Below are 18,188 nucleotides of genomic sequence, written 5' to 3'. Positions count from 1 at the left end.
TTTCAGTGGCACAAATAGGCTGAAAGTTGGGTGCTCACCAGGGTAAACTATGCACAAATACTTTTGGACCGAATTGTGATTTTATTATGAGTATTTGCCCCTTGGGGGCTGTTGCAGGTCATAGGGTGGTCACACAGTTGGCACCTACAGATTTGCGATTTAGGAAGAAAAAAAGAAAAGGGAGAGGCATAAAGGGGGTGTTATAAGGAAAAGAAATGGAATAGAAGAATGAGAATGAGGGATCTGTAAATGTTGGAGCAAGGCCAGGGTGGTTTCATTTGTTCCATGGTTTAGTATTAAATCAAAGAGAATTAGAGCTAAAACTCCAGCCATTCTGTTGCTAAGCTTTTTATTCAGAGGAATTCTGAAGTAACAGATTACTGTGGCCTGCAAATATGATACTCTTTCCATTTCGAACAATTAGAACCAGCAGTGAAACAATTGGTTACATTGCTCAGACAGATCCCGGACTTCCAATCTTTGGAGTAATGGAAGGTTTGTCATTCTTGGGATTCATTCCTTATCCTTTGCTGACTTTTGTTGCTGGCATTCTTATTAACACTAAGTCACTAACCTTTTACTCAATTTCCAAGCTGTATTAATACACAGTGTTCTGAGTTTTTGTATGTTTGGCGTACATTAAAAAGTGTGAACAACCTAAAACAGATCTTGCATATTGTCTTGGTGGTGGTGGTAATTGTTCGCAGCGTAATTTGAGAACTAGAGGAGCAGAGAGGAAGATAAGCAAATTACAGGAGGGAAGAGATGTTAATGAAGAGGGAAAGGTGGTATTTAATAAATATTAAACTGTTTTGGAGGTAAAGTCTATTTTGAAGTTTGGGGTAGAAAGTATTTTGGACTTGGAGCAGAAACCAGATTCTTAACTCTGTGAGATTAGGGAAGTTCACATTTCTGCCTGAGTTCAAAGTCCAGCTCAAAGACTTATTTTAGCAATAACTTAATGGCTTTCGTGTGGGTAATTCAAAAGGGAAGTAATACCTATTTAGTGACTTAAACTAAAACTTGACATTTTTGCGTATATTAACCATGTTAATGTCGGAAGCAACTCTCTGAAATAACTACTATCTGTTTTGTGTTTTCTTCCAATGAGAACCAAGAAAAACCATAAATGTTTTCAGCATCACTCCCAGGAGCCCCTGACACCAAAACTGATTAAGCTACAAGGCAGTCTCCTCTTTTAGCAGTGCATTGGCTCAGGTGTTCCAACCAATAAAACAACCCAGATAATTTAAAATAATTAAAAATTAGATTTGCACAGTTTTCCACTATTTGAGCAGGATGAATGGTAGAGGAATCTGGTCCAGAAATGTAGAAAGTACCAAGCCACCTGGAAGGGGTGACATTCATGTAATCTATCTTTGTTCGTATTGTCAGTAGCTCAGTAACTACCCAGACTTAGGGTTGTTCGTTCTTCCAGCTGCAGAGAAATAGGGTGCAAGACAGGTCAGCAAAGGCAGGCGGTATTTCCTTTTTGCAGTACTTCCTCCAACCTTGATGGTTTGTTTCTGTCCAGCAGATTTTACCTAAACTTTCATTACTTGGGGATGCTAGATAAAGGGGAACCAGGAACAGATTCTGGCTCTGAATGAAATCATTCCAATCCATTGAGATCCCCCAAGAGACCTCACTTTATCCCTTTTATGTTAGTGTTGATGTTACCGGATTTCTGCAGATGAAGGGCTATAGGGAAGGACTATAGAGTTTTCCATCTAATACCTCCCCCCACCCCTTATGATCCCACATTCGTCATACTAAAATTAGTCATCTGCAAATTACGGGATCTGGCAGAAGGCAAGAACATCTTGGGAGTTGGTGTTATGTGCACTCCTAGGAAACAGGAAGAGAAAGCCCTGTTAACTCATGACCCAGAAGAGGGAGTTTCACTAACTTTGGTTCACTGATGCTTCTAAGGGTAACCTTCTCCTCTTAGAGATACGGTTTGCTTCTCTTACAGAGAGTATCCCTTCTCCCCTAATCTTTACTATAAATGTCTTATTATTTTGAATCCAAGATCCATGACGTCTGGTTGGAGCAAAGCTTAGAAAATAGAAAAGGACTATATCTTCATAGAGGGGTATAGAGCAAAAGATTAGAACCCAGAAGTTTGGCATTCAATCTGGCTAGTAAAGTTATAAGAAAATTAGTCTTTCTTTTTCTTTCCACATTAGTTTTTTTTCTTTTTTCCTTCTTTTGAAAAAACGTTCGATTATGAGGAATTTAAAAAAATATATAAAAGTGAAGAAAATAGTTTAATGAAATCTAGTATACTCATCAACCAGCTTAAAAATGATCAACTCTTGGCCAGTCTTGTTTCATTAATACGCCCACCCATTCCTCTCAGTCCCGGATTATTTGAAAGCAATATCAGATATGTCATGTTCATTGGTAAGTATGTCCCTATTGCCCTTAATCTGCAGAAATCAAACAATGTCAAATAGTATAATCCACTGTTTTGCAAACTTTTAAAAATCATGACCTGTGGTTAAAAAAAAAAAAAAAAAAAAAATCCACCAGAGATCCACTAATGGGTCTCAACCCCTAATTTGAAAAAAATTGTAATAGAATTGCTTGATTGTGTAGACGAGGAAACGGCTTCAGAGAAGATCATATCATGCCAAGATGATCCTGAGAATCCACATGAAGATGGGGACTGGAATGTTTGACATGAAGTTAGTGCAGGGGCTACGATCAGATAGCCCAGGATTAGACAGGATCTGCATCAGTAACAGTCTGACACTACTTTTTTCTTTCTCTTTTTCTTTTCTTTCTTTTCTCTCTCTCTCTCTCTCTCTCTTTTTGTTTTTTTTAGAGGGAGAGGGTTGGTAGGGACAGAGGAAGGGGGAGAGAGAGACTCTTAAAGCAGGCTCCACGGGGCTCAGTCTCACAACCCTGAAATCTTGATCTGAGCTGAAATCAAAAGTTGGATGCTTAGCCAACTGAGCAACCCAGGTGCCCCAGTCTCTTTCTTGATCTATAAAATAAGGACAACAATATCACCTGCCTTAAAGCTTTGGGATGACTAAATGAAATGCAGAAATTCCTGAGCATAGTGCCTGTAATGTGTCAATTTTTATTAATTATTAATTTCATTGTAACAGAAAAGTAGTTTGATACTTGTAAAGTGCATTTGTTTTGTTTTTTTAAAGATTTTATTTATTTATTTGACAGAGATCACAGGTAGTCAGAGAGGCAGGCAGAGAGAGAGGAAGGAGGAAGCAGGCTCCCTGCTGAGCAGAGAGCCCAATGTGGGGCTTGAACCCAGGACCCTGGGATCATGACCTGAGCTAAAGGCAGCAGCTTAACCCACTGAGCCACCCAGGCACCCCAAGTGCATTGGTTTTTTCCAAGAAAACTACAGCAGAAACAAATCTCAAGATTTGGATTGCAATGCCATCTTGCTTGATTTTGCAGTATCTATTTTCTCCTTGATCTCCACCCCCCCCCTTTTTTTTTTTTACCTTATATGCCCTAAAAGACAGAATACTTTTACTTTGTTTTGAAAATTTTGTTCGTACTTGGGATATAAGAAAACAATAATCAGGGTTAAGAAAAAGCATTACTGTGTTGGTACACTTAGAAAAAAAATTGTTGTTATACTTTTCTGGTAGGATTTACTTTTTTTCTAAATGGGGATCTTTGTGGGAAACCCACCCTAAATGAATGATAAAAATTAGTGCTCTGAAATATAAGAAGTCAAATTCTTGAGAGATGCTGTGAAATTGAATGCAACCATAGAAAATAGGTCACACTATGTGGAGGCATTAAACATCCTCTGGGAGAATAGACCACATCTTGAAGTAACATAAGAAGTAAGGGAAGATATTGAAGATAGTCTTAACCCAAGAGAGAAGGAGGTGAATGGAAGCACAGGGGTGATATTTAAGGGGCAAATCATCCCATGTTCTGTATTAGAATTCTCTTGTATCTTTTGATATAGATGCCTTATTGGAGGAACTGGAGCACTCCACCCTCCAGGACAGTGATGAACCCTCCAGCCCAGCTCCTCTTCCCCTCGATCAGCGCTCCAGAAAGGACAGTGACCTTGCTGAAACTTCAGAGACCATTGTTCAGAATGATACAAGTTCCTTGCCGGTAACTTTTTGTTTATTAGGGTACTTTGAATATACATAGTTTGAGTGCCTTTCTGAAAATTAATTGTATTTTACATAAAGTGATGTGAAAAAAGAATCATGTATCCAGGAAAGAGAAAGAAAAATCCCTCTATGATAACTTGAAGGTGGTTGTTTTTGGAAAGGATGAGAATTCAGAAAATCATCACAGAAGAATAAGCCTTTGAGAACTGAACTTTTTCTAATGAGGGTATGGTAACACAGTATTCCCTCGTTTACTCAGTATATTCTGGTATGACTGTCTGGGTATGAGAGCTGCCTGTTGCAGTTTGACTGGAATGGCACTCTCCAAGACCGGGGGTGGGGGGGGTCACCTGGGCGAGGCCAAGTGGCAGCTCAGACAAGTCTTATCAGCATGACTTTTTAAGGTCATAACTTTCCAGGTCTTATTTTCTGTTGAATGTATTAGGAAACTCAATTATTAGTATACCTACAGATGGTGATGCTCTAGGGAGCCAACAACACAAATAAGCTAAACTCATCAAAATGATGTGTAAGAAAAACCCAGAAATCCAATTTATTAATTTCTGGCTAGAGTCAAAACCATTCAAGTAGAACAGAGAATAGAATTTGCTGATACATATCTTCCCTTGCTGTTGGTCAGTCTACATGAATCTACTTTATAATTAGGAAGTTGCTTGATGAGAATGGAATTAGTTTAAGAGGAATTAAGTAGATACTCTTCATATGTGGTGCTTTGAACTACAGTACTCTGATTCATTTGTGTACACTTGGTATGAAATCACAGGTTGCGTGGACCTGAAGTTTGAGCCTGTGGCTCTTTCCCCCTTTAACTGTTCTTCCCTCCAGCTACATATACATGGTTTTAAGGATGCACATTTATTTCTCTGCTAGGGAGATACTGTCTTTTTCCCTCAATGCAAGATCATAGCCACAGGCTCTTAGCTGGTTTGTTACACTTGCCCCCTGCATTTTATTTTCAGAATAGCAGCCAGAGTGATCCTGTAAAACTTAGATCATGTCATTCCTCTACTCAGAACCCCACTGTGATTTTCCACCTGCATTTGAAGTAAAAGCCATGGTCTTGATGCTGACCTAAGTGGGGTGACTGTATGTCTTGGCTCACTTGGAAGAGCCCTGGGTTTTTGCTTGTTTTCTCAACATTCTGTTATTGGCTTTGCCATTTACCCTAGATTTCCCATATTTTATGAAGTTTTCTTATTAGTATTCCCACTAACATAAACCAGCATGGGTTGATAAACCTCCGTTTGGCTCTTCTGGCTTCTTCCAACATCTCATCTAGTAGCAAGTGAAATATATTCAGCAAACAGAGTTCTAACTTTATTATGGCTCAGTCCAAAAGATGGCTAATGATAACTCTTCTCTTCTTTTCCTGCTCCTGTTCAGACAAATCCTAACTGGTAAGCACCCTTTCAGGGATAATATGCAGGGTGCTGTTGGTTAAAGCTAAGAGCTTAAACACAGTCAGGAACGGCCAACTCCTTTGGTCTTAGGTGGTGGGCGGAAAACTTCTGAGGTGTTTCCTCCAGCTGTCCATTTGGTATGCCACCACTCATGTTCATGAGGTGCATGGAGCCTCCTCAGGGTCAGAGAAAAATATAGGAACCTGTGGCTTAATGTCATACAAATTGTGTTTAGGAAATAGAGGCTAAGCATTGCATTGAGTGTAGCATAATCTAAATGTTCTCAGTAAAGCAGTTTTGGCCTTAATTGTACATGTAAAGCTGTAGCTATTTTATTATTTGGCAATGCTTTTGTTTTTGCAGTAGATGCTTTTAGCAGCATTTGGCTGAAACCAAAACCAAATCCAAAATTACATGTTTAATCTTCTCAAGAAATTGATGACGAATGTGTAATTTGCACAAAATATTTGCCAACATTTCCTGGCCGCCCTGGAGGCAAGTGGAGAGGTTACTGCCCCCTTGGAAGACAGGAAGACACAGCTATGGGGAAGAAGCATCAGCCTCTCCTTCAGAAGTTAATAGTTTAAGAAGAGTGTGCCTGATGCTTTAACATGTACAGTTGCAAGAGTTGTGTCTGCATGTCAGAGGGAAGTACACCTTCCTGTTTGAATCAAGTGATGCCTCTAAATTGGTTTTGCTCATTTTCAGTTTCAAGGGATCTGGTGCTTGTAACTAAAGTAAACGTGATGATTGAGTTGGCTCCCTTCGTAAGCCACCAAATAATGTCAGCTTTATATCAGTGCCGCCTTGGTCAGAAGATTTGTTAATTCCAAAAACTTTTGTTTTTCTCATCCAATCCAAAGGATCTAAATAAAAATACTTGGACATTCATTCTTCTGTCAAAAAGAATTAAAACATCTGATGTTGTTCATGCCGTGGTAAATTGAGTTGAAAGTTCAACATTGAAGACAAAGTGGGTGGGGGGGTGGTGGTAGTAATATGAATACAGGTTTTGGTGGAGCACAGATTTATGGTAAAAAAAAATGTTCTTTACAGATGTAAAAATCTATAAAGCAGAAATGTGCTTGGAATTGGTTGTGATGTACACAAAATTCATGACTGCTTCCAAAGAAGCGGCAGGATTCCACCAATCAAAATAGAAATTGCAAATGTCAAAATTTACAAATATGTACTTACACAATTGCAGTACATATATATAACTCGTCTACAAAGTTCTCGTGACAGAAGCTGATGTTGAATACGGAGATATTTCAGCATGGCTGCATAGGCTTTTTCTGTGTTGCCTGTCGTCCGTCAGATTTTAGAAATGCCTGAGCCTTTGAAAAAATGCTTTGTAAAGCAACTTAAATATAGGTTGCATTATGTGCAAAATCAGTCAAAAATATTTAATCAAATTATTCAGTGAATGTAGCATGAAAATTCAGCCTTTGAAGCTTTTAGCAAGTTGCAATTATGTAAAACAAAGCTTGCAAAAAGGAAGGAGCTCAAATGTCTCTTGACAAAAGCTGCGGAGGAATTGAACAAGTTAAAAGATGGGAGCTCAAATGTCTTAATTACCTAATTTGAAAATTGTGCTTTGGAAAAATCTTGCCTTTGATGGAGTTTCTAATTTTAATTGGATAAATTTATATTCTCCACCAGAATGGGATGGAATTGTGAAGGCCTATGATTTTGCAGTATCTACATTTGGCAAAATGTTAAAAAGAATCATGAATAGAGACAACTTAAGAGCTCATCTTGTAAAAACATTACTGAAGAAAGGTGCTCTGAGTGGAGGCAGAAATATAGCACCTGTGAAAATATGGGGGTAGAAATATTTATACATTTTAATATGAGAAACAATTGAGGATATTCTCCATTTAGCAGAATATGTCCTGAACTTAGAGAATTAGCAGCAGTCAAGCAGGAGTATTTTGTGCGGAGACTGCAGAAGTTTGCAGTTTTATTAAAAACTATGAAAATAACAAGATCATATTTTTAAAAAGTTATCTTTCAAAAATGAAACCAAGGCAAAAAAAAGATATCTTTCATAAAAATTTCTGCATCACAACATTAGAGACAACAATGGCTAGGCAACCAATTAAGGTATGTGAGTCTATATCAAGAATAATTATTTACTGTGCTGTTTAAAAATATTCAAATAATTAATATAAAAGTTTTGTTTTATTTTATTTTATTTTTAGTTATTGTTTAGGGGCAACTGTGTGGCTCATTTGGTTAACCATCTGACTCCTGATTTTGGCTCAGGTCATGATCTCAGGGTCGTGAGATGGAGCCTCACGTCAGACTCCTCACTCAACCGGAGAGTCAGCCTGAGATTCTCTCTCCTTCTCCCTCTGCCCCTCCCCTGCTTGTGCTCACTCTCTCTCTCTCTAAAATAAATAAATCTTAGAAGAAATTGATGTTTACAGCTACATGTCATTTAAAAGTATTCTAGAAAATTTTATTTTGAAAATAAGTTTTCGGGGCATCTGGGTGGCTCAGTGGGTTAAAACTCTGCCTTCGGCTCCGGTCGTGATCTCGGGGTCTGGGATCAAGCCCTGCATTAGGCTCTCTGTTCAGTTGGGAGCCTGCTTCCCCCAATCTTTCTCTGCCTGCCCCTCTGCCTACTTGTGATCTCTGTCTGCAAATAAATAAATCTTTAAAAAAAAAAAAAAAGAAAAGAAGTTTTCAGTGGAAGCATTTTGTAGGTTTATCAATACAATAAAACCAAATTTTTAGTCAATAAATATATATTTAAAAATTATGTGTTATTATTTTTGGTAATAAAAATCCCCTCATTCACTTTCAAGAACATCCCATTCTGAACAATAAATTATATGGTCACCCTACTTGCTTGATCTGGCCCCTTTTACTCCCATCCCTGTCTCACCAGTTCACTGTGCATGCTCTCCTGGCCTCCTTCCTGTTCCACAGAGGGTCCCCTGGACCGTGTTCCCTCTGAAATCTGCTTACCTTTCTCACCTTCTATGAGTCCTCACTCAAGTGTCCCCTTCTCTGTGAGTCCTTCTCTGATCAATATAATTTTAATTGCCATCCCTCGCCCATTTCTCATCTCCCACCTTCTGATGAGTTTTACATACTAATAGATTTCTTCTTTTTCTTACTAATTTTTTTTTTTTAATTTCCTGTTTCTCACCACCGTAGTGTAAGGTTAGGGCAGACAAGTTTCGTTTGTTCATTTGTTTTTCAACTGCTGCATCCCTGGCCCTGGCACATGACAGGCACTCAGTCAATATTTGTTCAATAAATAAATGAGCTGCTGGTCAACTACCCTTTAAGAACACACATTATTATTATTATTATTTTGTATGTTAAATTTAGTCATGTTATAGTTTTCCCCTAGACACTATCCTGTCTAGTTAAGGGGCTTTGTTCTGATTCATTTTGTTTATTTATTTGTTTGTTTTTAAAGATTTAAAAAAAATTATATATTTGACAGAGAGAGAGATCACAAGTAGGCAGAGAGACAGGCAGAGAGAGAGAGAGGGAAAGAGGCTCCCTGCTAAGCAGAGAGCCCGATGCAGGACTTGATCCCAGGACCCTGAGATCATAACCTGAGCAGAAGGCAGAGGCTTAACCCACTGAGCCACCAGGCACTCTGTTCTGATTCATTTTGTTTGTTTTGTGGTTTCTATGTGAGTACGATCAACTTCCCGATTTCTTGCATTGGGGGCAGGGAAAGGGACACTATTATTTGTTCCCATTGCCAACTGCTCTGCTTAGAATGTGGCCTTTTGCTGTAGGATGGCTGGTATTCCTCTGCCTTGTGAATGATCTCAGAGATATACTAGTTATCAGTCCCATTTAGAAGCTAAAAACATCCTCTAATTCAGGGTGTAGATGAGTGCCAACATTCTTCTAAAGATACTCATTCTCTGCTCTTCTCTGTCACTTATATGTCTTAGGTACAGCTCGTGTATACGACCCATATCCAGGAGCCCAATATCTACAGGTACGTTTTTTATTAAATATTTTAAAAAAGTTAAAGTTATAAGATAATTGTTATCATCCATCCATGTTTGGACAACAGTTTGCTTTAGCGTGTGTTCATTATTAGACTCCTGCTAAGTCCCTCCTCCTCTTTCACGGTGTTTGAGCAGAGGTGGAATTCTGCCAAGCTCAGCTGGCAGTTACTCAGGGTATGTGGCTTCTAGATGGGCTGTCCAGTCTGGTGGGCTCTGCTGTTTCCTTCACCACCTGAAAAAAGTGCAAATAGGGGCGCCTGGGTGGCTCAGTGGGTTGGGCCGCTGCTTTCGGCTCAGGTCATGATCTCGAGGTCCTGGGATCGAGTCCCGCATCGGGCTCTCTGCTCAGCGGGGAGCCTGCTTCCCTCTCTCTCTCTCTCTGCCTGCCTCTCCGTCTACTTGTGATTTCTCTCTGTCAAATAAATAAATAAAATCTTTAAAAAAAAAAAGTGCAAATAGTTCGAGTCACCCCATATGTTTCTGCCGGACCACTCTAAATAGCATGCTCCAGTTCATGGAAGAGGAAACACCTAGCGAAATTTTAGCAAGATGCCAAAACCAGATCTAGGATCAGGGTCAGACTGAGACAAGAGGGTCTCTGCAGCAGACTACTGAAAATATACTTCTAGTGAATCGGTACTTCTTCTTTCTATATTTGCTCAAGATGTATTTAGCCGGGGAAGGGGGTTTCCTTTTAAAAACGTTATGTACTGAAACAGATCCACTTACTAAATCGTTTCTGCTGGCCAAGGCTGCTTTTCTTGTTTTCTCTTCAAGTAGTGGTTGTAACTTAAAAAAAAAAAAAAAAAAAAATCAGACAGCTTTCTGGGAAACAAATTGAAGGGCTTAACTAATTAAAAGGGAAACAAGATAACAAAGGTTCATGCTGGTAAAGAGTATCACACCACACCTTATTTGGTTCTAGAATTGCCGCCAGTAGTGCACACATAGGACGCCAAATAAGGGAAGGACCTGTGTTATCATGAAGTCTTTTTATAACTTCCCACCTGAGGACACTTTCTACTTCTATGGGAGTAAGGCCAGTTTATTAATATAATTTCCAGTTTATTCCAGTTCCAGGAGACTGGCTAGTGGGATGTCCCCTAGACAATTACCCTGTCCATCCTTTTTGTAAAAAAAAAAAAAAAATCAAAATAAGTAAAACAACAACAAAATAGTGCTTGGCACGCATAGGCTTTCACTAAATACTGACTTTTAAAAACTAGGATACCAGGACTTCAGTAGAAATATTAGTGACCACAGGCCCGCAGAACGTAAAAACCAGCATGACCAACACCGATTTTCCTGCGTAACTGGCATTGTGATCAGCTGATGGCATGCCAGTGTCTAAGTCTTTGATCTTTTTCCCACCGGACCCATTTCTTTTTCTTGGTCTGCTCTGTATTCCAAGGGAGCTGACCCCTGTTGGCTTTCTCAGGCTTCGACCAGTGGCAGGCACTGTGCAGAGAGCTGGAGGGCGGAAGGCAGGGCAAGCAAGTCAGGACAGGCCCCCCCCTAGTCTCTCCACCACATCGTCATCCCAGTCAGCAGCTGCACCTCATTTATGGCTTTGGCTAGAGCAAGAGCCATCTGCTGCAGTTCCAGTATGTGCCTATCTGCCCTGGCCCCTGGCTTTTAGCAACTTTGCCTTTTGTTGTTGGTGGTGGTGGTGGTCCCTTTGGCCTAATGGCTACCTGCTGTGGCTAATCTCTGAGTTACTTTAATATCTTTTGTTTGCTTCTTTAGTTCTGCCATCACCTGTGTAATCAAACTTCTGGATTGAATTCCTTCTGCTTGCTCCCAGTGTGTTTGCATTTTCCTCTGTGGGCAGTGACTGATTTACCTCCCCAAGTAGGGAGTGATACTTGCCCTATCGATCTGCGTGGGAGACCGATAGGAAATCCAGGTGGTCTCGTCAATATGTAATAGACTGATGCAAATCCCTATGACTGGCGTAACTCAGAGCTGATAAAGCTCCCAGGTATAGATAGCACTTGAGACTGAGAAACTAGACTCCCACATTCCAGCGTCCACGATTTCCTTCAGCTTGCTTAAGTGAACTGAATATTACTCCCAAACTTGAAACTGTATTCAATACTAAGTGATGTGATCGTATTTCTAGTGTAGTTATATGTATCAAGAGCAATATGAACAATAATTTAGAAATGTGCACATGAACAAAAACAATTTTGGTAAGAATAAGGAGAAAAAAATTCATAAAAAAATTACGGAGGAGTGAACGGGAAAACTCCAGCACAGAGAAGCCCCTCACGTGAGGAGTCTGTATTCTTTTAAACACATCTCTTGTATTTGGATCTTATTAAAATTGCTGACTCATGAATTAGACTGTTGTTCATGATGTAGCAAAGCACTTTTACCATCTTCAAGATGTGAGGGGACACCTCAAAGGAGCTTTGGTTTCGAGATTCCTCTCTTTTTTGGAACACTTCCTGTAATGATGTCATCACCAACTCTTTAAGGCCTTTCCATTCTTATTTAGAATATTATATTGTTGACTCAGTTACTATTAGGTTATCACAAAAATGGTCTACTTCTCTTTCCTTCCTGCTCTAGGACTCTTGCTAAAAATCGGTACGTATTTTTTTTTAGTAAGCACAAGGATGCCCCAACTGTGAGATGGATAGGTTTTTAGGATCATACAGACCCATACAAGAAGCTACATTTAGAGGCGCCTGGATGTCTCAGTCGGCTAAGCATATGCCTTGGGCTCAGGTCATGATCCCAGGGTCCTGGCAGGCTCCCTGCTCGGTGCTCTCCCTCTCCTACTCCCCCGGCTTGTGATCCCTCTCTTACTGTGTCTCTCTCTCTGCCAAATGAATAAATAAAATCTTAAAAAAAAAAAAAGCCACATTTATTCTACACGGGGAAACAGAGCAGAGAGTGTGCTGACAGCCCTGCTGCTTTTGTACTTTCAAGACACATGCCTATGGCAGCAAGGACTAAGGGATTATGATCCCAAAGTGTTGTAAGGAGCTCCCTGCACTTTCTTGGACTCCTTCAAGGACCAAATCAGGCATGTGCATATCTGATCATTTTGGTCCTAGATTAAACAAATAAACGAAAAAAAATTGTGCCTCGCAGGAGGCCATGTTATACCTAAAAGACAAAATCTTTTATCTTCAAAGGGGAAGGTACCCACTTCCTCCTACTTTTTTCTTATAGCTAAATACTCAAACATAAGTAAATCAGTAGGGGACATGTGGTACCCAAAAGAGAGTCTTTTTTCTTTAAGAGAAGAAGATGTTTTCCTTCTGCCTTTTTGCTGGTTGGTAAACACACCAATAAGTAAACTAGTACATCTACGTTTTCATTTTTTTGAAAATATTTAGTGGAAGACTTACAATATTTGGTTTTACTTATGGCTTTGTGTGCGTGTGTGCTTGTGTATATGTGTAAGTGAGAGGGAAAGAGAGAGAAAGAGGGAGGGAGGGAGGGATGGAGAGTCAGAGTCAGTTTGGTGGGTTGTTAGCTAAGCTTAGTCAATGCTGATTACAGCATTACTCCAGAGTCTGTTACGTTTATGATTCAGTGTTTTCACTTCTCAAAATTTACTCTATAGAAATAATCAGATATGGATGCAAATACTTATATACTGCATTATAATAGTGAAAATCAGAAACAGTCTAGGTGTCTAATGATAAGTGGTTTAATAAATCATGGTACATTCTACCTTTGAAAGCTGGATAACCTTTAAACATTGTTTTGGAGGATTGTTGGGCATGGTGTTAGATATCATAAGCTTTGCAGTCGGTAGGCCCAAACTCTGTGATTTACCAGCTGTATTATATGGAGCAAAGTTTTTTACTTCTCTAAGCCTCAGTTTTTTCTTCTGGGGGTGAAAATACCTAACTCTTAAGGTTGTTATTAGTATTTAGAGAAAACATGCAGTGTTTTTATGGAGGGCCTCGTATAGGGTGAACAGTAAGCACTAGCCATGAATGCAATGTTGGATAAGAAAATAAAGATTTGGAAAATGTTCACTTTAAGATATGAAAAAAAGGTCATTCTAATTTTCCAAAATTAGGCACAATCATAGAAGGGCATAGTTAGTGTAGGCCAACATGTCCAGAGTAATTAATTGCCTTTCAAAAGAAGAGTTATATGTGATTTTAATTTTTTCTTTTATATTTCTCTGCAGTTTTAAAATTTTCTATACTTACATGAACTTTATATTTAGCCTTTTAATGGTAAAAATAGCTTTAATAATTCAGAAATATACAGAGTAAAAAGTTAGACCCCCTCCCTTCGAATGTACCCTCCCACCACCTAATTGCTATCCCCATGGGTAACTGCTGTCAGACATGTCTCCTTACATTCCTCTGTGTATGCAAAATCACACGTATGTATATGTGCTTATAATTTTACATGGATGGAAGGATAGATTTCATATTGTTGTGAGCTTTGCTTTTTTAAGTTAACAATGTATCTTAGAAATCTTCCTTAGCTTGTGGCGCCTAGATGGCTCAGTTGGTTAAGTGTCTGCCCTCTGCTCAGGTCATGATCCCAGGGTCCTGGGATCGAGTCCCACATTGGCCTCCTTGCTCAGCAGGGAACCTGATTCTTCCTCTGCCTGCTGCTCCCCTGTTTATGCTTACTCTCTCTCTGTTTCTCTCTGTCAAATAAATAAAATCTTTAAAAAAAAAAAAAGGCATCCTCCTTAGTTCATATAAATCTATGCCTGCATTCTTTTTAGCAGCTGCATAGTATGCTTTAGCATGTATCTGTAATTTATTTAACTATATGGCCATTTATTTTATTTTTAATTTGTTCATAAAGACTGTACTTTTTTATGTCTTAAGGAGCATACTTATACATATGCCTTTGTATGTATATCTCCAATTTTTTGTAGGATAGAATCTTGGAAGTGAAATTGCTGAATCCAAAGATATATGCATATGAAATTTTGGTAGATACTGCCTCGAAAAACATTTATTAAGGTTTACGTTGCTATCTACGATGTACGTAGATGCATATGTGTAAATATTCCTGACTTTTGCCAACACTGCATGTTAACAATCTTTCACATTTTTGACTGATGAGTAAAAATTGGTGTCTTAGTATTTAATTTGCATATTAAAGATTGGGATTGAGCATATTTTCATATAGTAATAAACATTCAAATTTCTTTTTCTGAAACTTGTATTTTTTCTTTTAATTCTTAGCCCATGTTTCTATTAGCTTGCCTTATTGATTTGTAGACTTTTTATTATTTGGATATTGTTTATGTTTTAAATATTTATATATATTTAAATTTTTTTGAGATTAGCAGTATTAATAATTTTTCTGTTTGGCTTCATTTCAGAGTTTTATGCCTTTCTTAGGAAAGTCTTCATCACTCCAAATAATAAAAAATGTCCCCCATTTTCTTTTAGTACTTTAATGTTTAAACACAGTTATGTCTTTAATTCATTTAAAACTTATTCATGTGTAGCGTTTGTTAAAGATCTAAATTTATTGTGTTTCGAATAGGTTGTCATGCATTTTGTATCTAATAGTCTGTTTCTGATTATTTGAGATACGTATTTAGCATATGCAAAATTCTCATGGTTCAGGATTCTGTTTCTGGGCTCTCTCTCTTCCATTCCTTTGATCTGTTTGTCTTTTCTTTACCAACATGACACAAATTTTATTGTCACTTTATAGGAAAGCACATCTATTGGACAGGTCTTCCCTCTTGATCTCCCCCCCCCCCAAATTATCTCAAGCATTCTAGCCCATGAATTTTAGCATCAGCTTGTTAATGAACTTGAATAATTCTATTAGGACTTCTGTATGAATTACATTGAATTTATAGTTTCATGGGAGAAACTAACATATTATGCTTCATCATTTATATGCATCTTGTACGCCTACCAATGGGTTTTTCTTCATAGAAGTGTTACATATTTCTTTTTTTTTTTTAGATTTTATTTATTTATTTGTGTGAGAGAGAGAGAGAGCGTGCATGAGAGGGAAGAAGGTCAGAGGGAGAAGCAGACTTTCTGCGGAGCTGGGAGCCCAATGCGCGTTCAATCCCGGGACTCCAGGATCATGAACTGAACTGAAGGCAAGGGCTTAACCAACTGAGCCCGGGTGCCCTGTCTTACACATTTCTTGTTAGAATGATTCCTTAATATTTTATAATTTTTTTGTTGGTATTATGAGCATGTTCTTTTTTCCCAGTGGATTTTCAAATTGCCTACTACTGGTGTATAGGAAAGATATTAATTATTTTATTTTATTCTTCTTTTATTTTTAATTTTTTTTTTTAAATTTTAAGTAGGCTCCATCCCCAGTATGGAATTTGAACTCACAACCCCAAGATCAAGAATCACATGCCCTGTGGCCTCTGGGTGGCTGTGCCGGTTAAGTGTCTGGCTCTTGATTTCTGCTCAGGCTGTGATCTCAGGGTATGATCGCAGGGCTCCAGGCTAAGCGTGGAGTCTGCTTAAGACTCTCTCTCCCTCTGCCCCTCGGTGCTCCCCACTCTCCCCACACCCTAGCTCATGTTTCCACATACGTGCTCTATCTTTAAAAAAAAAAAAAAAAAAGTCACATGCTACCCACTGAGCCAGCCAGGCACCCCCTCATTTTATCCTTGTACGTAGTAACCATCCTGATATTTTCTATACATTCTAATAAATATCTAGTCATTTACCCTATATTTTCCAGGTAAGTGATCATACCATCTATTTAAAAGAGAAAGTAGAAGTGAGAATTGCTTTGCTTTTTTTCTTTTCAGTATATAAATCTCTTATTTGTATTCTCAAATGCATCCAGTAATTCAATCTGCAATAAAATTATAAACCATCAATGATAGTAGGATCCTTGTCCCTCTCTCTCTCTCTCTCTTTTTTTAAAGATTTTATTTATTTATTTTATTTTAGAGAGGTGGAGAAGGGGGACAGGGAAAGAATCTTTTTAAAAATTTTTTAATTTTTTTTAATTCTTTTTTTTTTTTAAGATTTTATTTATTTGAGAGAGAGAGAGAGAGACAGATCACAAGTAGGCAGAGAGGCAGGCAGAGAGGAGAAAGCAGGCTCCCTGCTGTACAGAGAGCCTGATGCAGGGCTCGATCCCAGGACCCTGGGATCACGACCTAAGCCAAAGGCAGAGGCTCAACCCACTGAGCCACCCAGGCGCCCCCCAGGGAGAGAATCTTAAGCAGACTCCCTGCTGAGCTCGGAGCTCTTTCTTTTTTTTTTAAATTTTTTTTAAAGATTTTATTTATTCATTTGACAGAGACACAGCAAGAGAAGGAACACAAGAAGGGGGAGTGGAGGAGGGTGAAGCAGGCTTCCTGCTGAGTAGGGAGCCTGATGCGGGGCTCATGTGGGCCTCCCAGGACCCTGGGATCATGACCTCAGCCAAAGGCAGATGCTTAAGGACTGAGCCACCAAGGCGCCCCAAGCATGGAGCTCTTAATTCGAGATGTGTTTAGTATTTGACCATTAAATATGAGGTTCATTATAGATTTTATATTTTATCAGGTTATGAAACTTCTTTTCCGTGGGCTTCAACAATAGGAATTGTGGTAGAATTTGTTTTCTGTTGCTTTTCAGCATCTATTAACATGTTTATAAAGCTTTTTCCTGTTCTATTTATTTATTTATTTATTTGACAGAGAGATCACAAGTAGATAGAGAGGCAGGGAGAGAGAGAGGAGGAAGCAGGCTCCCTGCTGAGCAGAGAGCCCCATGCGATGCTCGATCCCAGGACCCTGGGATCATGACCCGAGCCGAAGGCAGAGGCTTTAACCCACTGATCCACCTAGGTGCCCTGCTTTTTCCTGTTCTTGAGTATAATGATTTACAGTAATCCTTTTTCTAATGTTGAACCATGCACGAAACACTGGCATGACACTGTATAGCCTGGATGTCTTGAAAACTCATCTCTGCTGTTTTTATCCTCCCTCCCCCAGCCTCCGTGACACACGGGCTCACACACACACACACACACACACGTACTCACATACACTGTGCGGGTTTTGTCTGGTTTTAGTATGGAGTCTCTGTGATATTTATGGAACTTATTTGGTGATTTTCCATATTTTTCTATGTACTTGAAATTTACATAATGCTCCCCAAAACCTCACTTTCCGTTTGTTTTCTGTTTCAGTAATTTATGCTTTTAGTTCTTCTGTTTAATTATTTTGGTTTGGTTTTGTTTTTAGATTCTTGAGTTGGATGTTTTGTTTATTTGCTTCTAGTGTCTTATTTTCCAGTATCGCACTTGAGTTCGTTGGTACTTTTTCCTGTTAATAACATATTGGTGGGCCATCTGGGTGGCTCAGTTGGTTAAGTGTCTGCCAAAGGACCCTGGGATCAGGTGTCATATTGGGCTCCTTGCTCAGCGCGAAGTCTGCTTCTCCCTCTCCTTGCCTGACCATACACACGCGCTCTCTCTGACAAATAAATAAATACGATCTTAAAAAATGTATTGCTTCGCCTCTGAAGGGTGTGTGTGTGTGTATGTCTATGTGCTTTCATTGCTATTTCTAAATAGGTTGAAAGTTCAATTAATTTTTTTTCTTCGTCTCGAGAATTATGTGGAATTGCTTTATTTTTTCTTAAGTGGGTAGATTTTTTATGATTAATTTGTACTGTAATTTGTACTTAGGATTATTTGTACTTATTAAGCAGGTGGATTTCTTATGATTAATT

The 18,188-nt window shown here is 38.8% G+C and overlaps 1 protein-coding gene across 2 annotated transcripts in view; it reads left to right on the top strand.

The window, feature by feature from the left end:
* Nucleotides 1-18,188, top strand: part of LPXN (leupaxin) — a 34,762-nt gene that overhangs the window by 339 nt on the left and 16,235 nt on the right. For both annotated transcript variants that reach the window (XM_013048499.2, XM_013048500.2), the window contains exons 2-3: nt 3,959-4,113; nt 9,466-9,512. In XM_013048499.2, the coding sequence (XP_012903953.1) occupies nt 3,959-4,113; nt 9,466-9,512 (202 nt within the window). The remainder of the gene's footprint in view (nt 1-3,958; nt 4,114-9,465; nt 9,513-18,188) is intronic.

The sequence above is a fragment of the Mustela putorius genome, unplaced genomic scaffold (assembly GCF_011764305.1).
Source record: "Mustela putorius furo isolate JIRA1106 unplaced genomic scaffold, ASM1176430v1.1 tig00000127_pilon_pilon_pilon, whole genome shotgun sequence".
Classification (NCBI taxonomy): Eukaryota; Metazoa; Chordata; class Mammalia; order Carnivora; family Mustelidae; genus Mustela; species Mustela putorius.
Note: the sequence above shows the minus strand (reverse complement) of the source record. Positions and strands in the feature narration are given on the sequence as shown.